The 22,484-nt window shown below is 52.3% G+C and overlaps 2 protein-coding genes across 3 annotated transcripts; one reads left to right on the forward strand and one right to left on the reverse strand.

Moving 5' to 3' along the window:
* Positions 1 to 1,674: 1,674 nt before the first annotated feature.
* Positions 1,675 to 10,500, forward strand: Eef2kmt (eukaryotic elongation factor 2 lysine methyltransferase). Its single transcript, XM_005391251.2, has 8 exons — positions 1,675 to 1,814; positions 3,646 to 3,708; positions 5,450 to 5,530; positions 6,671 to 6,772; positions 7,062 to 7,195; positions 7,280 to 7,545; positions 8,450 to 8,596; positions 10,305 to 10,500. The coding sequence occupies exons 1-8, from the start codon at positions 1,719 to 1,721 to the stop codon at positions 10,403 to 10,405; spliced, it is 990 nt and encodes a 329-aa protein (XP_005391308.1). The 5' UTR covers positions 1,675 to 1,718; the 3' UTR covers positions 10,406 to 10,500.
* Positions 10,501 to 10,652: 152 nt separating this feature from the next.
* Positions 10,653 to 22,211, reverse strand: Alg1 (ALG1, chitobiosyldiphosphodolichol beta-mannosyltransferase). 2 transcript variants are annotated; one of them, XM_005391249.2, is made up of 13 exons: positions 21,967 to 22,210; positions 21,048 to 21,125; positions 20,834 to 20,937; positions 19,196 to 19,344; positions 18,183 to 18,272; positions 17,750 to 17,860; positions 16,330 to 16,451; positions 16,166 to 16,204; positions 15,798 to 15,857; positions 14,879 to 14,989; positions 13,252 to 13,366; positions 12,057 to 12,132; positions 10,653 to 11,216 (listed from the first exon to the last, which is right to left on the reverse strand). In XM_005391249.2, the coding sequence occupies exons 1-13, from the start codon at positions 22,172 to 22,174 to the stop codon at positions 11,085 to 11,087; spliced, it is 1,395 nt and encodes a 464-aa protein (XP_005391306.1). In that variant the 5' UTR covers positions 22,175 to 22,210; the 3' UTR covers positions 10,653 to 11,084. The 2 variants fall into 2 exon arrangements, with proteins under 2 accessions (XP_005391306.1, XP_005391305.1); XM_005391248.2 differs by having other exon boundaries at positions 11,123 to 12,132; positions 21,967 to 22,211.
* Between the last annotated feature and the right edge of the window lie 273 nt (positions 22,212 to 22,484).

Consider the following 22,484-nt stretch of genomic DNA (forward strand, 5'->3'; position numbering starts at 1 on the left):
CAGCAATCCTAATGGTCACTCACACCTGAACACACCACACCGGTGAGTCCATAGAATCTTAAAATTTCCATCAGTGCCTTGACCCATCCAAATTCAGACCTAAGACTTGTGATCTCTGTTCCTCCTGAGAGCCCACACAAGGTAAAACGTCTTCTGTGTCCAGGTCAGTTCTGTGGTCCATGCAGAATCATTCCTCATTTGCTGCTCTCTGTGGCGTCAAGAAAGGCTGGACCAGCCCGGGTTTATTAATCCCTTAGGAGAACATCATATAGTCCTGCTATGGCACCAACTGTGCATGTCTCTTTGTTCCAGAGAGGCATGGTAATTAATAACTAACATGTGAGTTAATAGAAGCTCAGGATTTATGAGAGTATCTAACCCGTTTCTACTGGTTTGCATTATCTACCGCAGAGAGCTGCACTCAAAAGAGTGAGTGCAAGCCCGTGCTCCTGCCCCAGCTCTGAAGCCACCAAGACCCAGTCCTGTGAAGAGGCACGGAGGTATCTCAAATGACTGCCTCAGGATATCGCCGCTAGGAGGATTTGTGTACTTCTCAAACTAGGAAACTGTTCATTCTACGTAAAACCACAGTCCACTCTCTTTGCTTAAATCATCAGTGTTCAGAGAATAAAAGATGATCGGCAGAAGGGTCTGATCTATGTTCACTTGGTTCTGCGGAGGAACAACAGAACACTTGCATTCAATTAGAATTAATTTCCTTCTGGTTCTCATAGCTAAGCATGGTTCGAGTGTTTCTCACATGAAGGAGGTAATGAGATTTAATCTGTCCCCTCGTCTACCTTCTGCAAGGGTATTTAACAAATTAGCTCAGGACTCTTCCAAGTGGAGTTTTCCAAGAGATTTGCTAAAGAAACACGTTAGACCCGGAAAACAGTGAAAATTCCAAGGGCAACACCGCCAGGTTGCTAGGTGTCGCTGCCTTTCAACTCAAGACACTAACATTGACTTGAAATAATTGTTTTTCCTCTCCCACCTTCCCCAGCCCCAACTCTCTTCGCCACCCCAAGAAGCCAACTCCTAGGCTCCCTTGGAATTCCTTTCCCTGCAGGATCAAAATAAGACTGGAAATTGTCTTAGTTCTGCGCGTTCGCCTTCACGGCAGATGCTGCTATTGTACTTTGCGATAATTGCTTCGCTGCCCACTTCCCCTACGAGGCCGAGTCCCTAAAGGGCAGAAACCAGACGGGCTTTTTCCCACTGTTACAGCCCCAGTCCTGGTAGTGCTAAACACATAAAACGGGCTTAATAAGCATCTGGCGAATGAAAGACCTTTCCAGCGACAGACTCGAATGCTGGGGAAGAGAAAGGATGCTCCTTTACGCCGGATCCCAGAGCGGCGGCGCTGCAGTACTAGTCCTCAAAAGCCGCCTCCCGGGCCCAGACCCCACCCACGGAAGCCGCGCCTGGCTACTCCCTAACACCGAGTTTACGCACGCCCCACCAAGACCCGCCTCCTGGGCCCTGCCCCTTGCCCGGCCTTGGCCTCGCCCTAAGCCCCGCCTCTACTTCCTCACCGGGCACCGCTTCCGGACCCGAGCATCGCGCCCCCCCTCTCCCCTCCCCAAGATTCCATCTTCCCAGGCCACGCCCCAAGTATCTTTTGGCATATTGCCCCGCCCATAGCCACGCCCCCAGAAGGCTTTCCAGGCTCCTCCCCGCTTCCGCCTGTCTCCCAGCAACGTCGGCCCCTCCCCACCATGGCGCCAGAGGAAAAAGCTGGGAACTTGTGCCTGCTGCGGAGTTTCGAGCGCCGCTTCCTGGCGGCGCGTCCCCTGCGCTCCTTCCCCTGGCAGGTGCGGGGAGCGCGCGGCGACAGCGAGCGGGCGGGAGGCGCTGGGCGGACCTCTGGAGCGGGAATCGTGGCGCTCCCGCGCCCCCCCAACCCCCGTCCTTGCAGTCCGTTCTCCCGAGTAAAGGAGAATTTCTTCGCGCTCGCCTTTTCGGTCGGGCTTTAAGGTTGCTGGATCATGTGCATGTTACGATCATGTCCATTGGCTTCTAGTCAACTGATCGCCGTGGTCGTTGGCACGCAGCTGCCCTCGCCCACTGTGAAAGGAACCACGCTCTCTTGAGTGCGGGGATCCGGTCCCAGCGCCATCACTGGTGGCGCCATCCGTGTCAGGCATGGGCAGCACTGTCTCAGGTAACCTGATGGGAAAGAGACCTCTGATGGGCGCCACATGCGCACGCCCAGGGGACCCGGGTTCTAGTCATGGTGAGTGGTCTCTTGTGTCAGTGGAAGGGCTTAGTGGACCGTATCTCGTCTGTAATTCATGTGCGGGAAGCCCTTTGATGAGTCCGTTTAGATGCATACTCCTCCCTGGTCTGCCCCATCCTAGGGGCTGATGGTCATTTGTGTTATTTCACAGACATAAAACATTCAGCACTAATATCATTTCTGGTCAAGAGGAATATGTGCATTTTTAACTCATCATTGAAACTGTATAGCCTCCATAGGTCCTGATTCAGTATCACATACCATTGTTCAAGTGCCCATGTTAAAGTGCTGACTTAGGCTCACCGCAGCACGCAAGAGGTAGGGTCTGTATTATCACTCGGGCTGAGCAGAGGGGTTATTTGGTGAGGAGAGCAGAGTACAGTAGATGACAGCGCAGGCCAGGAAAACAGCCTTGCTTTGAATCTGGCCCAACCCCATACAAGCTGTGTGACCTTGGACGAGTGACTATATCTCTCTGGGCCATCATTTTTAATTAGTAAAACAAGGGGTATAATGACACCGACCTCACAGGGCTGTTGTCAGGGTTACTTCAGTACAAAAGCCCTTGGATCAGTGCCTCACTAGTATTATTATTCAGTCACCCAATATTCACTGACTGCCTTCCATGAGCCAGCCACCAAGGGCCAGCAGTACACATTACAGATGAGGCCCTGCTCAGATAAGAAAACTAGAGAACAAATGAACAAACCAGAAAATGGCAAGAGATGAGTGGCCAAAAAGCTAGTAACAGGAAAATGGAAAATGAAGCGGGAGACTCATCAAGTAGAGGAGTGAGAGAAGGCCTCCCCAGAAAGGTAGCATTTGAACTGAGATCTGCAGTGGTGCAGGAAGTGCAAAGGCCCTGTGGTAGAAACGAGCCTGCCAAATTTAAGGAGCGGAAAAGGGGCCAGTGTGGCTGGGGTGGACTAAGCAGGGATGGGACAGGGTGGCCAGGTCTTGAAGGGCCTTTTAGAGCATGGCAAGTACCTCCGGAGAAAAGTGGCTTGCCCTGTGTCACCTCTCAGCTAAGACAACCGTCTCACTGGAGTAGTGCTATGCTGCAGTCCCCTGTAAAAGAGGACGACGTGGCTGGGCCCAGCATCTGCACATTCTGAGTCTCCAAGTTTAACCCAGACATGAGGTGCCAGGCAAACCTGTGAAGCCTTGATGCTGTGGCTCCTCATTCCTAGCTCATCCACTCAGCAAAAAGCTGCTCTGTGACACAGGTGGCCCCTGACCCCTGACTCAGCCAGTGTGACCTGTGACAGCCAAAGGTCAGGCTGTAGCCGCTCCCCCCCCTCCCCCCGCCGTGGCTTTTACTTAGCACTCTGCCAACATGTTCCACTGCGTATTTAATGTTCCTGAGAAAATGGCCTTGAGATTTCTCTCTTTCTCTCTCCAAACAGAGCCTGGAAGAAAAATTAAAGGAATCACCAGATTCTGAGCTGCTACAGGAAATTTTGCACAAGGTAAGAACCCCAGAGTCACTGGGTTGAGTAACCAGGCCCCCTGCTTGCCCATGAATGCCTGGCGGAGGAACCGCAGGTGTCACTGAAAGACATCTACGTTCAAAGAACAAAACCACCTGAGTCCACGCTGCGTGTGGGTTGGTGTCAATCCCTCGGATAACTCTGGCTCTTCTGTTTTCTTAGATGAAGACATCAAAATACACAAAAACACACATGAGAGAAGGGAAGCTAGGGAATGTTTTTAAACCATCCACAGTGAAAACGGACATAATAGGTGCGGGAAGAGATTTAGCATTTGCGAGCTGGTTAGAGACATCTCTACATCGACAGCCAAAATAAGGAGGCCGGAAAAAAAACAAGACGGGTCTTGCCCACTCATGTCTCTAGGACATGGATGGACTCTGGCTTGATAGAGGTGGGGTTTGTGGGGCAGAGACAGGACCATCACCGAGCCTGGCCTGCCTCATGCTGACTTTGGCCGTATGGGTCAAGGGCAGGTCCCAAAACATCCTGGCTCTTAACTTTCTTATGGCTCATAAGCCATCTGAAAGATCAAAGCTGTGGTCTCCCTCCCAAGAAAGAAATGGCCAGAAGAATATGTTTTCCTACAAATTCAGAAGTGACACAGACATTTGCACCCTGCTACCGTACCTGCCCAAGGAGCCCGGGTGGAGAAGTCCTGGCTGGTGGGTGAGCCTAGAAAAGATGAGGCCGGAGTACAGGGACAGAGTGATACAGCTGGTCAGGACTGGGAGTGAGGAAATGTCTGAGGTTTTGGTCCTGTAGCCTGGTGATTTCCACGCAGAGGAGCACACACAGACGTGGAGAGCATAAAGCACTAAGAGCCACTTGAAAACCTAAAAGCATGAGCCTGGAGGCTTGAATTCCAAGTCTGAGGCCAGCCTGGGCAACTTAGTAACACCCTGTCTATAAAAAAATGAAATAAAACAGCTGGGGGTGTAACTCAGTATGCCCTGGCCTCAATTCCCAGCACTACAAAATAATATCATAATACAGTTATTTGTCAATTAAACCTATGTAAAATTGGAAATACGCAAATGAATCCTAACCCAGGCCAACTAGACAGCGCCTGGGGGATGCATGTGTACTCCGTGGCCCTTAGGAAAGTCTGCATCCCCCCATCTAGCACCCTGCCTCTCCCCGAGGCCCGTTGCCCTCTACTCCCCTTCCCAAAATGCCAGGCATGGGCTGTCTCAATACTTGCCCCTCTGTTCTGTTGCCGGCTGGAGCTCAGTCCTCCCGTCCTTGGCTTCTCGAGGTTTCAGCTGAGGCCTCAGTCCTTAGACCCCCGTCCCCTCCATCCCAGAGGAAGCCCCGTCTTCTGTCCTGTTTGGTGCTCACCCATCTCTGACCCTGCTCCTTGGCCTGGGGCTCGCACCCCAGGAGGACAGGTGCTTGATGGGCCTGGTGCCCACTGTTGGGCTATTCTTTTTCCTGCAGAGCCAGGCTCTCTAACGATTGTCCTTTCTGCACACTATGGTTCCCACCAGCCACCCTGAAGCAGGGGGCTGGTCTGCAAGTGCAGAGTCCTAATGGGGTGTTGACGTTTTCAGGAAAGAGCTTGTATCTTAAGACTTGGTTCTGCAGATAGTTGTGGTACACCTGGCCATAATCCTGTGTCTCTGCACATCTCTGCCAAGGGACTGGTAACTGGTTTCACCCTCCAATCTCGTATAGCTCACAGGACACTTAAGACAGCCATTTGTGTCCTTCGTCGTAGACTGTGAAACATCCTGTGTGTGTTCGGCACCCGCCCTCAGTGAAGTACACCCGATGCTTTCTCTCGGAGCTCATCAGAAAGGTCAGTGGGGGCCCTGTCTGTCCAGAGCTGACCACATGTGGGATGTGGCTGGGTCTTCTGATTGGGCTTTGCCTCTCGAACCTCACACTCTTCCCTGTGTGGCAGCCAGCTACTCGAGGAAAGGTTTGACCAACAGGAGGCACAACAGAGCAGGTATGGGGAGGGCAGGCCCTTAGCAGCAGCTGCATCTCCTCTGAGGCCCCCTTCTGCCACCATCCAGGCCCTGACCCTGAGTGCTGGAAGCCCCCTTGGTCCCTGCTCTCTCCCAGCGCAGTGGGCTCTGGCAGTGCCCTGCTCTCACCAGTGTCCGGCTGGCTCCTGGGTCCCCGTTGGAAGTCCGAGCTTTTGCAGTACCTTTGTAACCAGTTCCCTCATTAAATTCTCCCCACTGAGTTCCTGGCCGGGCTCTTGTCTGTACTGTTACAGGTTTTACCTACTGGGTTCAATACGGGGCAGGCATCAGAGGGGATTCCACCATGGGCGGTAGCAGACCTGTTTCACCAGCCACTAAACAGAAGGGCCACACCTCACTGGACTTAGCACACACAAAATCCTTGCTCCTTTGTCACTTCCACCCCCAGGCCCCACCTCTGTGGTCTGCCTAGCACCACCTGGAGAAGAGGTGGCCAGTGATCAGATAAGTCCTGCACTGCCCCATGAAGGGGTGTGACACAGAGTGGAAACCCACATGCTGCAACATGGCATGCCCATCCTTGTGGCTTCTGCCAGCGCTATCTTTAAAAATGTTCTCCAGGATTGCCAGAGCTGTCCCTCAGTCACTGGTAGCTCTCATGGAATTTGTGTGTTGCCCTAGATCATGCCTGCTCTAAGCCCTCTATGCCTTTCTTTGAGGTACCCCCTCACCACCTCCAACAAGTGAGTTTTTTATATGCCAGATGCCTTCTGTTCATCCCAAATGTCCCTCTAAGTTTTGTGAAAATCAGGCTGAGGGTGTAGCTCAGTGGTAGCACATATGCCTGATATGCACAAGGCCTCGGGTTCCAATCCCAACACTATAAATGTGAAAATCATCCTGCCATGTTGAGAGATCAGAGCAAAGGCACACAGGCAGAATCTTGATGTTATGTATGACGGTCAGCTTGATCCTTTGGGCTGAAGTTTCGCTCTGTTCACCGTCAGCATGAGGCTGTCCACTCAGAGCCTTTGGATGAGCTGTACGAGGCATTGGCAAAGATCCTGACTGCTGAGGAGTCCACCCAGTGCTACCGGAGCTATTTGCTGGTATGAGACACACACCTTCTTCCCCACGGCCATCTCTGCATTTGTGTCATTTGAGGATATTAGATGGACAGAACCTCACAGCATGTGACCTGAGACTGGCTACTTCTTGCCCTCAGCATGAGACCCACCCTGGTTGCTATGTATGTTCACAGTGTGTCCCCTGTATTACTGAGGGGTGCTCCCCAGTGTCAGTGTACCATGGTTTGGTTAGCCAGCCTGCCTTTCAGACTTACTCTGCCCACTTATTTCCATGTCACTGGGTTAATTCTCCTATCATCTCTCGGCACAGCCTTCAGGAACCCCGCTCACACTCTCAGAGAGCACGGCCATCGTATCCCACGGCACCACAGGCCTGGTCACGTGGGATGCTGCCCTGTACCTCGCAGAATGGGCCATCAAGAACCCATCAGTTTTCACTCACAGGTGACCTCGGGGCACAGGGCAGGGCACTGAGGCGGGTGGGCCCTGGCATGGCTGCAGACACAGGACCCCCTTTCTCCCACCCAGGACTGTGCTCGAGCTGGGCAGTGGAGCCGGCCTCACAGGCCTGGCTATTTGCAAGATTTGCCACCCCAAAGCATACATCTTCAGTGACTGTCACAGCCGTGTCCTTGAGCAGCTCCGAGGAAACGTGCTACTTAATGGCCTCTCGTCAGAGCCAGATGCCGCCACTGATGCAGAGAGACCCCTGGTGACGGTGGCCCAGCTGGACTGGGAGGTCGCCACTGTCCCTCAGCTCTCTGTCTTCCAGCCTGATGTTGTCATCGCAGCAGGTAATGCCCAGTCCAGCAGGCTGAGCATGGGGCTGCCTTGCAGATCTGGGCTCAGGGAGTAAGGAGTTGAGGCAAACCCCTCCCTGGTGACAAGCGTGCTCCTGTGGTGATGACTCTTATCAGATGAATAGTCCTGCCATCCAAGCAAGACCTGAAATAGACAGTATAGGCCCAGGGCACCAAGCCAGTCTAATCCCTCACCCAGCTGCAGTGAGGCCAAGTCCATGTGCCCCTCTGCATCCCAAGAGGTCACTCAGTTAACATTCAGTTCCCATGGGACAGATGGGCCACACACCAGCCCTACCCACCCCTAACCCAAGATGCTGTCATTTCTCTGCCAGGATCCAACACACTGTACCATCACCCAGGCCTCCAGTGTGGGCGGGCACTGGCCACAGTAGCTGTGGGTCATTCCGGGGCCATGTCTGACTAACTGCCAGCTGCCAACACCCAGTCCTGAGCCCGGCCATGGTGAGACCACAGGAGTCAAGTCAGGAAACGGGCTAAGTGGCCGCTGCCTGTCAATGCTGGCTGATCCGCTTTGTATGTCTGTGGCAGGGACTCAGTATCATCATGCTATGGCCCTGGCTTCCCCCACTGCATGGCTGTGTTCTAGATCCAGGCCTTTGTCTTCCAGAAACAGGAGGGAGCCAGCCACGTCTGGAACAAGGATGGGATACCTGAGGCAGGGTTTGGCTGGGCCACCACAGTTCCCACATCCCCACTTCCGACTCAGCAGTGCTCAGCCTCTCGTCCTAGGTCAGGGACAGCACGCTGTCTGGTTGGCAGGTGTGGGAAACCTGGCCCTATGCTGCAGCTGAAGGATCTGCATCTGCGAGAACCTGCCATTTGGTTCCAAATCCTAATGGGAGGCCTTTGGAGTAACCCAGGCTTTTCCTTGTAGATGTGCTGTATTGCCCAGAGGTGGTCCTCTCGCTGGTTGGAGTCCTGCAGAGGCTTGCAGCCTGCCGCAAAGACCAAGCTCCTGACGTCTACGTGGCCTTCACTGCGCGCAACCCAGAGACATGCCGGCTGTTTACCACGGAGCTAGGTGAGCCCCAGACCTGCACGCCACTGTGCTGTCCCATGAGGGCTCCAGTAAAGCAGGAGTCAGGAAAGTCAAAGGAGGCCCCAGGAAAAATCCAGGAGGCCCCCCTTCCAGGCAGAGGCAGGGCCAGTGAGCAGGCTGGTAGGAGGCAGCTGAGCACGGTGACCGGAGGCTTAAGACCAGTGGCCCTAGATTTTGATTTTGAAGCCTAGATGTGCGCTAGGTTTTGCAAGCGCAGGCCCTGCTTCTTCATGTGTAAGATGGAGATGGTGGGAGATGCCAGTTGGCATCAGATCTAGAAAAGGTTCTGGCCCATGAGATAGCTGAGCACAGGCCTTAGAGGCAGATCCCCCTCGGCACCCACCGCCACGGGCTCATCTTTCATCTGCTGCATGGTGACATCACCTCAGATGCAGCCTCGGTCACACTCGGACCACAGCCAGCACACAGGGCTCGAGAGACAATAAGAGCTGCAGTCATGGGCGCCTGGTAAGGGGAAGAGCAGGGGGTGGCTGTAGAGAAGGGTAAGGTGGCCTATTATGTGCACAGCCCTGAAATGGCACCACAGTGGGCTGGGCACCATCCTCAGGCCTGTCACTTGTCAGTCACATCTAGGAGGAGCCCTGCCATCGTCCTGTCTCAACTGTGAAGACACCGGGCTACAGGGAAGCTAGGGGACCACAAAGCCCCATGGACTCTGCCAAACACCCCACCCAAAACCAAAACCACCTCCCGCAGTGGAGCACACTGGGCCCAAGCAGGGCATTTCACGTGGAACCTAGTGCAGTGCAGAGCTGTCCCGGCAGGCCCCACACCAAAGCCTCTCCCAGCTGACCAGAGGCTCTGTAGGGAGTCGAAGGCCACCCAGATGCACATCTGCATGGGATGCGCACATTATTCATGGAGCAAACAAATGGGCTCCCAGCGCTCAGGGGACTGCTGTGTAGCCCTGAAAGAGTGAAGTTCTCCTTCGGGTGCTTATGCAGAAAGAAAGTAGCAGGAGTATATTTTAAGTGGAAAAAAAAATGCCAAACAGCACATATAAGCCTATTTTTTATTCAGTGTGTGTGGGAGTAGGGGTGTAGATCAGGGGTAGAACGTTTGTCTAGCAGGCACAGGGCCCTGGGTCTAATCCCCAGCACTGCAGAAAAACAAATTTGTCTTTATGTTACTAGACCCGAGGGAATTTCTAGAATATACACCCAGTTACACTTGGATGGTGTGCTCAGACACTTCCATGCCTTTATACTGTACCCTTTCACTTTTATAAATGCTAACTTTTCATCTGTAACAAAAACCATATTAAGAAACCATCCTGGTGAGCAGCTCCCCAGCCTGTGTGCATACAGATGACATGAGCCCTTCTGGCCTTCGGGAGGAGCACTGGCAGAGAGATGTCAGGCAGATGAAGGTTCGCTTCTCAGCTCCTCTCCTCCTATGCCAGCTGACTGGGAGTAGACAGGAGAGCAACAAGGAGCCTGGACAGGCAGGGTGGGGCATGTGGCCACACCTGGATGTCACTGCTGATGTCCACAGACTCCTGGTCCTATCGTGGAGCTGCCTCTGGGCATCAGGGTGGGCCTAGAAATCTGTAAGCCAAGCCAAGGAGCGCGGACACACCCGCAGCCTGTCCTAACTGTCCTGGGCTGATAGATCCCTGCCTTGTCCTCAACAACACCTCCATCCTCAGAGGCATGTGCTGTGTTTCCAGGCCAGGCCGGGATCCGCTGGGAAGCGGTGCCTCCTCACGAGCGGAAGCTGTTCCCGTATGAAGAGCATTCGGAGACATCAATCCTGAAGCTCACACTGTAGGTCTCACCAACAGATTGGAAGATTATTATGCAAGTTAAGTCAGTATCGTGGGAAGAGTTTTTCCACATAGAAAAGCTGATAAAACTTTCATTGAACTTGGGTGTCTGAAGAATATTAAATTCCAAAGGAGGAACCCCAACCATTCTAATGAAATACAAACTGTAAGTGTGTGAATGCCCCCTTTTCTGTCCACAGTTCTGCTTCATAATCACCACCCATTAGGAATAGTTTGGCTCAAAGGTAGATATTTTGTCTGCGGAAAAACATATTTATCAAGTGTAATTCCCTTGCTTAGAGCAGCAGGGCCGTTTGAGGCACGCATCGGGACTAGAGAAGCTTAATACAGCTGGGAGAGAAGACAAAAAATCAGACATGAAGCTGGAGGGATCACAAGAAGTAACAAAAAAGCAATACAATCGGAACAGAAGAAAGGAGTACTTTCCGTGCCTGAAAGACCACAATGGACTGGTCAGTCTCCAGGTCATTCCCCAGGCGGCACCTGCTGCTGTGCTTCTGGCTTCTGGCCACTGACGCAGGTGCTGCTCAAAAGCAGAAAGGACAGGGCTGGCTCCAGGTGAGCGTGCACAGGGGAGGCCCTCGCATCTTCAGGGAGGACAAGACAGAGCTGTGCCTCTATCACTCGGCAGAAGCCGCTCAGGCGCTTTGGTCACCGGTGGGATCAAGAGTCCATAACCAAAGGGAGCACAGTCTGCTGCCAGCTCTCGTCCCACCGAAGCTGCTCTGACTCTCGGAGGTTCTTGCGGAGCTGATTTAATTTGCCACCAGGATCAGGAAACTTGGATAAAAGCATCTACAGGAAAATAAAGCTCAGAAGTTAGCTCATCAATACGTCCAGCCCCTTGCTAGGGCCTTCCCCTGCAGACCCAGCTTCCCGTCTGGCTGGCTGACAGCTCTGGCCACAGGATTCCCACCCTGTAACGCCTGCCTCAAGTCCCCACTGCCTTCTTGGGCCTTCAGAGAGCCTTGTCTTCTAGTTTCCCACACCCTGTGCCCTGGAGTAGACCTGGCCTCAGCCTGCTTTTCTCACACCTGCCAGGAAGGAGCAGGCCAGGTCTGCACTTTGCTGAACAGCCTACATTAGGATTAGCAAACTATAGACTATAGGCCAAATCCAGCCCATCTGTCTTGGTAAGAAAAGTATTGTTGGAACCCAGCCCCTCTGTCTAGATTGCTAGTAGCCGCTTCCATGAAACAGTGGAGCGTATGGCTCTCAGAGATGCCAGACAAAGCCTGAAATGTTTTCTACCTAGACCTTTACAAAAAATGTCCACAGATCTTTCAACTGTCAAGAATGACAGTGTGTTAATTTTTGTAAGAAAAAAGCAGTATGCTCTGGAGTCCCACCCTTCATAAGGCTGGTCCACAAAGCTCCATGGTGTGATCCTGCTCACTCCCTAAATGGCAGCACTTCCATCTTTTGTGTGGTGTCAGCTCCACAGACCCAGTCAGGGCCTGCCCTGGCCCTTCTGCACCCATTGGCTGCATGTATGGGAGCCCACGGCAAGAACGGCCACCTCTGGGACCTCTGCTGCCTCCCTGCCTCCCTCTGCTTTTCCTCCAGACCCTGCAGAGTCCCACCATGCCATGTGTCTCCACACCCTCCAAACTGCAGGATGGGCAGGCATGCTACCTGCAGCTGAGATGCCAGTTCCTCTGCATCCTCGAAGACCAGGCCATTTTCTCCGTGTTTCACTAGTTCGTGTAAACTGTGGAGAGAAGCAAGAGAGGCCTGAGAGCTACCCAAGGGGATCCCATGCTCGGTGGTCCCCAGCTGGGCCCTCAGCTCCCCACCCCATTCAGGTTGAAGATGGGGTTGAGGCTCAGTGAGACTGTCCTGAGATCCAGAGTTTGTACAGAAAAAGCCAGGAAGGACACATGTCACCAGGCCACCCCAATCTGGAAAGGGGCGCCTGGAAGAATTTGGCCCTTTTGGACCATTCACTCTTCAAGGACAACATACCTCCAGGATCCTTTCTGCTTGTTTTTTCTACTCCCTGCCCTCAGCTAAGGCCAACACAGGACCCTGGGAGTGGCTTTCTAGGGTCACCAGCAGATTGACCCTGAGCTCAGCTCACACGAGGGTCTAACATCTTGATCTCCCATCCAGTGTGGCTCTCTGGGCAGGTGGGCACATGGCCCAGAGGGGCCACGGCTTTCAGAATCTCATCTGCCACTGCCCTTTCCGATATCCAAAGAGACGGAGTCACAGAATTGCACACCTCTAACTGATCTCACCCCAACTACCCGAGCTCAGCCAACAGGGACATGAGAATAAGGGAACCATGCAGGCTGTACAGCAAATCCAGCCATTATCCTCTTACGAGCACAAGAGAGGCTCATGTGTAACCACGTATGTTTCTGTTCACATGAGCTAACTACAGCTGTTCCTCAGTATCCATGGGGACTTGCTCTAGGGGCCCCTGGGACACCCCCTGATGTTCCTGTTATATAAAATGGTACAGTGTCTGCATACAACCTCTGCACAGCCCTCTCTAAACCCTAAATCCTTTCTCCGTGATGAATAATACCTAACATGATGTAAATGCAATGTAAATAGTGTATTGATTAAGGAGTAAGGACAAGGGAAATGTCTGCAATTTGGAACAGCTGTAACCCCATAGCCTGGCTGTGCTGATCCCCGGTTGGTTGAACCCACCGATGAGGTAAACCACAGATAAGGAAGACTGACGACTGTCTTTCCAAGGGGCTCAACCCAGCCACAGAAACCACAAGGGTCCTGACCCTCGGTGCAAGTCTAGCTATGCCGTCCCCCTCAGCTGTTCATCTGAGGATCTGACCTCAGGAAGATGCAGGTCCGCACGTACCATTTGAAATTCACAGCACACACAGGCAAGCAGCACCCGAACATGTCCACCACCTTCATGGGCAGGTCCAGACCACTGGAGGACTTGTGCAGACACACTCCCAGGTCCGCTGACCCTGGGGGCCCAGGGGTGCGTGGTAAGAGCACTGGAAACACTCGCCACAGGGCCATGCAGTGACTCCTCCCTCAGGGAGTGGAGACCATACAACATCCCCAACCAACAACGTACCCGGCCAACAGCGTACCCAAACAGAAGTAGCCAGGCGGTGCTGCCCACCTGCCACCAGCCATTCGGCCATATCAGAAAATACCTCAATATTTTTAGTCAAGTTGACTCACTTTTATTTTTCTTCTCTTTGTGTGTGAATTAAGTCCAAGGGCTCTCTACTATTGAGCTGCATCCCCAGCTCCTCTTACTTTTTCGAGACATGGTCTTCCTAAGTTTCCCTGGTGGAACTCAAACGTATGATCCTCCTGCCTCAGCCTCCCTCAACGCGGGGACTACACATAGGCACCCCACACCCATCTTCAAGTTGACTCACTTTCTCATTTAGCCACAGTTTATTTTAAAATAGCTGGGGATAAAGCTCAGTGGTAGAGCGCTTGCCTAGCATGCATAAAGCCCTGGGTACCACAAAAACAAACAAATGGGAAAGAAAAACCTCTCCTTTGCTTACAAGAAAAAAATTTCTGTCAAGGTCACGAAGACATTTGGACAGAGGGAATGATGATCACACAGCTTTGTGAGTGTTGTGAATGCCAATGAGTATACACTTAGAAGTGGCTAAGATGAACATTTTTTTGTATGTGTTTTACTACAATAATTTTTAAAGATGAACCCATGACAAAAAATAAAAGCAACCAGGCGTGATGGCTCACACCTGTAATCCCAGCACTCGGGAGGCTGAGGCAGGAGGATCGTTGAGAGTTTGCGACCAGCCTGGGCTACAAAGTGAGCTCAAGGCAGCCTGAACAGCATAGCAAGATCCTGTCTCAAAAAGACCAAAAAAAAAGTAAAAGCATAACGAAAAAAATGTAAAAAGAAACATACAGCAGATCCAATGAAAGTCAGACTTCAGTGTGAAAATAAACGTAAACCACAAACCCAGCACCGCGGTGAGCTGCTTGCTGGCTCCTGGGAGACTGATGAGGCATGTGGGACACAGCAGCACTAAGCCTGCCAGATGCCCTGGCAGAGATGAGGTGGAGGCAAGAGAGAGCCACCCTCTGGGAGACCCAGCACCTGGGAAAGGAGGGCCCAGCCCAGGCCTCCTCAGAGGGAACACCTGGGCTGAAGCAGGATGTGGAGGCTGAGAGTTCTTGACCCTCTCAGGACCTTCCGGAAAACAACCTGGGCCCCTGGCAGGGCGGGTCAGCACACCCGGAAACTGGCTCGGGACTTCAGCCTGAGGTTCCTGGCACACTGCCCCAGCTGGCCTCCGAAGTGGGGCCGTCAGCTGGAGGCCCTGAGCTGGGAATGGCTTTTACATTTCCAATAGTTATAAAGAAAACCAGACTATGCCACAGAACCATGTAAAACTACACCATCTGGCCCTTAGAAAAAGCATGTACCCTGCCCTGGGCCCTCCTGACTAGACACCTCTGCCTCCCCCACACAGCCCGCTCACCGAGAAGCAGCGGGTAGTCCTCAGCCTCCAGCCAAGGGGTGCAGACCTGGATGTGCTGGAAATGCTTCTGGCTGATGAGGTGGATGTAATGTTCCTTCAGAGGCCCTTTGCCTTCACAGAGAAAAGCAATCACTGCCCTGGACTGTCTGCCACACGGCCCTGGCCCCAGACACTCCCAATGGGACACAGCAGCCACTTCCCAGGAGCCCCACCCTCGGCAGTCCTAGTCAGGCTTCTTTGCAAAGACCACCTGCAGAAGGAAACCTGAGACCCCGCAAGGTGCCCCCTGGCACAGCCCTGCCACATGCAGCCAGGCAGCCTCAAGCTGAACACAGGACCACATAAACACTGGAGTGCCAACCAGGGGACTGCCAAGTGCAGGGGACGCAGGCCTGCCCCCTTTCCACCAGGGTCCCCAGTGTACGGTGGGTCCCAAGCCTACCCCACAGACCCAGGTTCAAAAGCAAGGAGGAGAGCAGGACAGGGCAACTGGCCCAGTCCTCCTGCTTCTCTCACCCTGACTGTGGAAGCAGTGGGACTGCGGCCTCTGCTTTTAAAACTGCAGAGATGATGGGAAATTTGGAAAAGTGGAAAGCTTGGTATCTCTGAATTTGTGCTGAGACTCCAATCCAGGCTCCATGCCCTGCCTCAGTTTCCCCTCTGTCAAAGATGTAGAAAACCCTACCATAGAGCAGGGGATGTAGCTAGTGATGTAGCACTTGCTTATCATTTGCAAGGCCCTAGGTTCCATCCCAGCACTGTTTAAAAACACACCCCAGAGAGCTGGTGTGGGGATTAGTGAGTCCCTGCCGTGTGGAAGGCTCAGTCAAGGCTGCCCCACCCCCTCCACAGTTCCCACCTAAATACAGGCGGTCAGGGTTCCTCCCCACATACAGGACATGAGGGTGCTGGGCAGTACCTGTTATCACACAGACTACAGAAGGCAGGCTGTCTCCATCGGGTGCCAGTTGTTCAAACTCTGTTAAAAATGAAATAAAGAAATGCTACCCAAGATTCTCTTCGGTGGGGAGGAGAGAAGGTAAGGAGGCAGGGTGCTCCCATGGGAAGACCATGAGCCCGAGATGCTTTTTACACCTAGGACCTCATCGCTCACTCACCCATAGGAACACAGCTCTGCACCCCACCCACCACATCAGCCCTCCTCAGGCCAGTCCACCTGTGGTTCTGGGGTCAGGAGCACACAGCACACCGCATACCCCACAAGGCCAAGTGAGCTCACTGCTCAGCCTGACAGGCCCCAGAGTTCAGTCCCAGCCACACACCTACTTTCCAATGCTGCCAGCAGGATAGAGAAGTCCTCGTCCTCTGCAAGAAGAAAAGTGAGCCTCATAGCCTGTTTCCAGGGCACCTCCTTCCCAGCTCCCACACCGCCCCTTTCTCCTGGGCAACAAGAACACAGGACCCCAGGTGCCCAGTGGCAGGGGACAGACCTGTCCAGCTCGTGCTGCTGACCAGTAGTGCTGGCCGCCTGCAAAGACGAGTCACCACCCTGGTCTGAGTATTCCTCTCCGTGAAGGCTGACCTCTCTGTGGCTGGGTCTGAGGGTTCCGAGCTACAGCAGAAGAGATAATCTGTGAAAGGCTATGGAACAGGCCATGGGCCAGGACAGCAATGTTGGGGTCTGGATCTAAAATGCTCCCCAAGGAAACACCTTGAGGTCATAACATTAAGTGAAATAAACCACATACCCAAGTTTAAATATCACATAATTCCTTACAGGACAAACCTAAAGTATCAACAAAGAGCAAAATAAAAGCTAATAGGAAACGGAGATAGATCTTTTGAAAATGGGAATGAGATCAAGAGAGGTGGAGAGGGGAAAGAGGGAAGAGGAAAAGGAAGTAAAAAATTAAGATACGTCACATACACATACCAACTCCCTACGAGGCATGTAATCATTATGTACTACAAACATGCACTAATAAAAATAAAAATTTAATAATAAAACAATAATAAAGTTCTCATGTTTTCACCTCTGGAAGGTGACTGGATCACGGGGGCACTGTACTCGTCAGTGGATTGCTCCCCCAGTGAGTTCACAGCTAAATGTGCAGCGTGGGGCAGTGTCTGGCTGGAAGAGGAGCATCACCAGGGGGAGAGGGGGCTCCCTCCTCGACTCTTCCCTTCCTTCTCTGCTTCCTGGCTACTAAGGGTTGAGCAGTGTTCCTCTCCCACACCCTTCTGCCCTGATGTTCCTGAAACCACGAGCCAATTTAAATCTCTTCTCCTTTAAGTTGTAGGTATCAGGTTGTGCCTCAGTGACGAGAAAGCTAACACAGCCACCTCTCACCACAGTGAGCATGACGGGCTTCCAAGGTTGGGGCGCCAGGCCATGTCAGCACCCAGCCAACCCTACCAAACAGTCACCTGTTGCTGGATGCTAAGGTCACAAAGCAAAGTGCACGGGGCTCACTGCTCTACCCTTATCATCAGGATGTGGGCTACAAAGGGACAGAGTGGTATGTGCAGAGACTACAGTGGATCCCCTCCTTAACCAGATACACGTAGAAGACACAACGGACTGGCCCACCACGAGCACAGGAACCTCTGGCAGGGGGATAAGGGAGCACAGGACTCAGCAAATCTTTCCTTAAAGGCCCAGAGAGTGATGACTTCAGACTTTGCAGGCCAGACTGTCTCTGCTGCAAAACCCAGCTTCCCTGCTGCAGGCTGCAGGCAGCCACAGACGAGAGTGATTGAGCTGTATTTCAACAAAACTACAGAAATGAAGAGCTGCCTGGGCCTCACTTCACCACCTCCTGGACTGGTGTGTTGCCAATCTGCAGAGAGGCCGGGGAGAGACCAGAACAGCAGTGGGACAAGAAAGGGCAACTGAGGATGGTGACGCACCGGGCCCTAAACAGAGAGTGGGTGCGACCCAGCTTCATGAAGAGCTCGTGCTGCAGGTCCAGAGGCGTCTCCTTAAAAAAAGTCGCTGGCTTGTCGTAGACAGTCACAGCCCTGCAATGAGATGGGGGCAGGGTGGAGAGGCCTAAGACAAAGAGGACCCAGGAAAACAAGGGCACCTGCAGAATCCCAGTGACAGTAAGAACCTTCAGAATCACTTGGGAAAGCACACAGATGTCCTAACACCAGAACTGCCTCGCAAAGAAACCACCTGCAATCACCTACCTCCTTCGGCTTCCCCAAACCAGTGACCATCCCCTGGCCCCTGGGCATTTCTACACAGCCCACCAGCATGACACAACTGGCAATGCAGCTCTCATCCAACCCTGGGGCCCCCCTCCACCTTCAAGACTGCAGGCGCCCTGGCCCTCCACACCTGATGCACCAGTTCTCCGCTAGGTCCTCCCGCATAGCATTGGTCACACACAGGTTCAGGTGGGACAAGCGCCCAAAGAGCTTCTCATACCTGCAAAGATATACCAGGGTCACCAGAGTCCTAGTTGGGCCCAGATGCCACCATGCCATCCACGTGCCTCGATGCTCCTCAACTTAGAGGAGCTGCAGAGCTGGGGTCACCCAACCTGCCAGGATTCTCACTCCGAGTCCCTCTGCACCCTACTTTTTCATGCCTTCCTCATGTAGTGTAACTTTTCAGCTTAAATGCAGTCGCTTTAAAAGGAAGCTGCATACACTGCCAGAGATCCAGCCTTTTGTACAATAAAGAGGAGAAATATCACAAAGGCTGCATACCTGAACCTCAGCTGCCCTGTGCTATCACTGTGGAGGCTGTGCTTGCTCTCAGTGTGTACAAAGAAGTGTAGTAAATGTCAGAGAGCCGTGAAACAAATGCTGGCTGCAAACCATGACTGGAGCCCTGGTTTTAGGGGAGAACTGGGAAGAGAAGAGTGATTCAAGAGTATCTAATGCCACCAGAGTATCACAGCCTTTTCTTCCCTACAGAGGCAGAGAATGTTCTGAAACAGGATGGCTGGGCTGACCCTCTCACTGCCTCCATGGCAAGAGGTGGCCTCACTCTCTGCCCAGCTTTCCTGACTTAGAACAGGACAGCGACCACAGGACCCCCTGACTGAGGGGGCAGCAGGAAATGAAGGGGACACATACATAAAGAGCTTGGCCTGACACCTGCATGCAGCCGGTGCTCAGGAACTGTTAAGAGCTGCCACAGCTACTGTCAGCACCACCAGTAAGCAAGGCCCTACAGGTAAAAGCCACAGCCACTGCCAGCCTTTGCTAGAAATGCACACTGGGAGCAGACGCTACACTCGGGCTCTGAGTAACTGACCACTCTTCCTGCTCCCCAGGCTCCTCTTCCCACTTACCCTGACAGGGCTTTGAGGAGGTACCAGCACCCTCCGCCCTGACTCTTACCACTTGGCCAGGAGGACAACTGGGTGTGTGGCACCGTGCACGAGGCCCATGATGGAGTAACCGTAGTTGTGCCAGTCGATGACCAGTTTGCTCCCACACAGGCAGCTCACCAGCCAGCAGACGGAAATGCTCGGCAAGCCTGGGGGATTCTAGGGAAGAGAAAGGCTTGCTGCAAAAGACGAAAGCCAGACCATGGTCCACAGAAACCTGAGTGAGAACATTTGCCACACACTTGGCAAAGAGACAATACCTTCACAGAGCTCTTGGTAACCAACAGGCAAAAGACCCTCTCTGCGACCAAAGAACGATGTAAAAACTCAAAAGCAACCACATTAGCCAGCCCAAAAAGTCTAAGTTGTCAATAACTGAAGAGACAAAAAATGAAAGAAGCAAGGCATGGTGCTGCATGCCTGTACTCCCAGCACTCGGGAGGCTGAGGCAGGAGGATTGCTGCGAGTTTGAGGCCAGCCTGGGCTACATAGTGACTACAAGGCTGGCCTGAACTACATAGTGAGACCCTATTTCATTAAAAAGGAACAAAAATATGCTATTTTCCACTATGAGAACATAAACTTTAAAACCCAACATCAACTGGCAGTGCTAAACATGCCAGAGAAGAGGCATCCTCATCAGTGGAGAACAAAGGGCCCAACCCTACTCTAGGCTAGCCAGTATCCTACCACATTTCAAAAGTGCATAAACTTTGACCAAGCAATTCTACAGCCAGCAATGTATCTCAAGGAAAAAGCTGAGCCCGTGACACAGATGTATGTTCATTATACTGTTAGCTGCACTAGTTGTAAGGAAAAAAAAATAAATTAGGAAGAGCTAGAGGAAAAAGTAGTAGAGCACTGGCTTAGCATACATGAGGTACCAGCACCAGAGGGGTGGGGGGTAAATCAGGAAGATTTTGAGTATCTGTCAAAATGAAACTACGTAAGTTCCATTGTATTTTGGAACTCAGTATACCCCACTAAGATGTGGGGCACATGTTAAAAACTGGTGAAGATTAAAAGTATAACTCTAGAACCAGACTGACTACCTAGGTTCAAATCCTGACTCCACCACTTCTTAGCTGTGTGATGACGTTCTACTTATAGAACCTCTCTGGGTCTTGGTTTTGCTTTTTTTGGTACTGGGAATCGAACTCAGGACCTTGCATTTGCCAGGCAGGTGCTTATGCCACTTAGCTATATCCCCAGCCCTGGGTTTTCGTTTTGCCATCTCTAAAGCATAAATGTTCTAAGAACCTTCTCTTAGGTTCTTGAAAGGACTGATAAGGTAATACACGTAAAACATTGTCAAAGTAGTAAGTGCAGTGTAAGATGCCATTTGTAATGATACAGAAAAGTACTACCGATGGGGGACCATAAATAGTACAAACACAAACTACAGGCTTCTACTCATAAGGTCCTACTCATGATTGTGAAAGTTTATACACACACGTTAACATGCAATTTATCAATTTGTGCATATTTTTTGTGTGTGGTACTAGAAATCAAAGCCAGTACTTCATGAATGCTAAGCAGATGGTCTACCAGAGCTACACCACCCAGGCCAATTTGTACACTTATAAAAGTCTGGAAAGAACACTGTTAACAGGGGTTCTCAGAGAGGGAAGCAGGGGCTGACACATACCTGGAGAAAGATGTAAGCTGCTGGCTTCTGCCACATCAACTTCCACAGCAAGTACACTGCTTGAAACACAACTTTGACCCCGTACTGGAGAACCCGGGGCCCAACTGCAAATTAGAAAACACTTATCACTACAAAGAAGCACCTGGAAATCCCAAGGTTTGCCCATAACCAACCCCCACTGAGTCAGAGGGATCTGGAGTTGACTTCGTCCTACCTGCAAGACCCTGAAGTTCAGTCAACTTCACAATCTGAATTCTGTCACTCTCCACGAGCTCGCTGTGGGGTTTGGAGTCTGTAAAGGAGAACACTACCTTTAATGTACTAGACACAGCAATCGAAAGTCAGATAATTCCACAATTCTAGGCTGAAGAGTAGGAAGTGTTTTTGGAAAATGAGACTTCAAAAATCTGTTCATCAGCAGTCAGAGAATGAGGCTAATTTTTGTCCAGATTCTACCAGAACGCTCAGAGAGGGAGGGCCCAAATCTGATCCACTTATATTCAAACCAGACCTGGTACACAAGCAGGGACCCAAACTGACCAAGACTCTAGAATTATGAAATTTTCCTACCAGAGGGGCATGCCTAGGATGTCCCACTCCAACATCACCCTGGGATAGCAGACACTAGGACCAAAGGCAACAGTGCTGTTCCCACTGTTCCCTGCGATGGGCCTGAGTTGCCCTCTGAGGCCTCAACATAGAGCAAAGTGAAAGAGCAGACACTCCTGCCTGCACAGTGCGGGTAAAAGCTGGCCATGACAGCGAGTGAAACACCCCTAACCTCCACTGAGGAAGGAGGACAGGGAGAAGATATGCTGCCTGTCAGCTCAGACCCAGCCTGACAAGGACAGCTGCACACTAATGCGGTTACCAGATTCTTCCAGTCCCAGTCTTGTCACCTCCTACAATTAAGTGAAACCACCCAACGGAGTCACTTAGCAGAATCCTGACCAATAGCAAGCGCGGGATTATCACCAGCTGTCCAGTCCCGCACAGGGCTCCTGCAGCCTGGGAGAACAGCCCAAGAGAAGTAAAAGAAAAGGGCTGCTCCGCCTCGGCCCCCTGAGGCGGTCAAAGCCGGAGGTCAGCACTCGGTGAGGCCTCGCCTCCCTCCCAGGCCCTGGGAGACTCACTGCAGAACCCCAGGAGGGTCACGGAGAAGCCGCACTTAGCCAACGACAGGGCGTGATACTGCATACGGGGGCTGCGGCCCACGTCGCCCAACACCAAAACCACCACGTGCCGAGCCGCGCGCCCACGCTGCCAGCGCTTCCACCCGCCCAGCAGCAGTAGCGGTAGAAACAGAGACAGCAACAGCAAAGCCACACCGGCAGCACCCATCTTGGCCAGCCAGGCGTGGTCACGTGACGCTGCACGCAGTGCGTAGCCGCAGACTGAGGCTCTACCGGGCCCTGTGGGGAAGAAGGCGGGGCAGGGGACGTGGTTCCGTAAGTGGTTAGGGGAGTAGCGGAACAGTCCTTGGGAGCCAAGAATTAGTTGAATATACACGCTTGCGAGATTCTCTAAACTGTGTAGTTCCGGTATTAAAGTAAAGCTGTTTCTTTATCGGGTTCTAGGAATTTCTTTCAGAATTCTAACATAATTTCAAAACACAGTGAGACAAGAATTTTGATGAATCTCAGCCAGGTAC

This window comes from Chinchilla lanigera, unplaced genomic scaffold (assembly GCF_000276665.1).
Source record: "Chinchilla lanigera isolate Chin_1 unplaced genomic scaffold, ChiLan1.0 scaffold00041, whole genome shotgun sequence".
NCBI classification, from domain to species: domain Eukaryota; kingdom Metazoa; phylum Chordata; class Mammalia; order Rodentia; family Chinchillidae; genus Chinchilla; species Chinchilla lanigera.

Bases quoted from the DNA above. Each gene is read 5' to 3' on its own strand.
- Eef2kmt (XM_005391251.2), top strand. From the start codon at position 1,719: ATGGCGCCAGAGGAAAAAGCTGGGAACTTGTGCCTGCTGCGGAGTTTC. The intron at 5,531-6,670 runs GTCAGTGGGGGC...GTTCACCGTCAG, and splicing joins TCTCGGAGCTCATCAGAAAG to CATGAGGCTGTCCACTCAGA. The intron at 7,546-8,449 runs GTAATGCCCAGT...TTTTCCTTGTAG, and splicing joins TGATGTTGTCATCGCAGCAG to ATGTGCTGTATTGCCCAGAG.
- Alg1 (XM_005391248.2), bottom strand. From the start codon at position 22,174: ATGGGTGCTGCCGGTGTGGCTTTGCTGTTGCTGTCTCTGTTTCTACCG. The intron at 17,861-18,182 runs GTGTGGAGGGCC...ATCTCATTGCAG, and splicing joins GCGGAGAACTGGTGCATCAG to GGCTGTGACTGTCTACGACA. The intron at 15,858-16,165 runs GTAGGTGTGTGG...CATTTTTAACAG, and splicing joins CCTGCTGGCAGCATTGGAAA to AGTTTGAACAACTGGCACCC.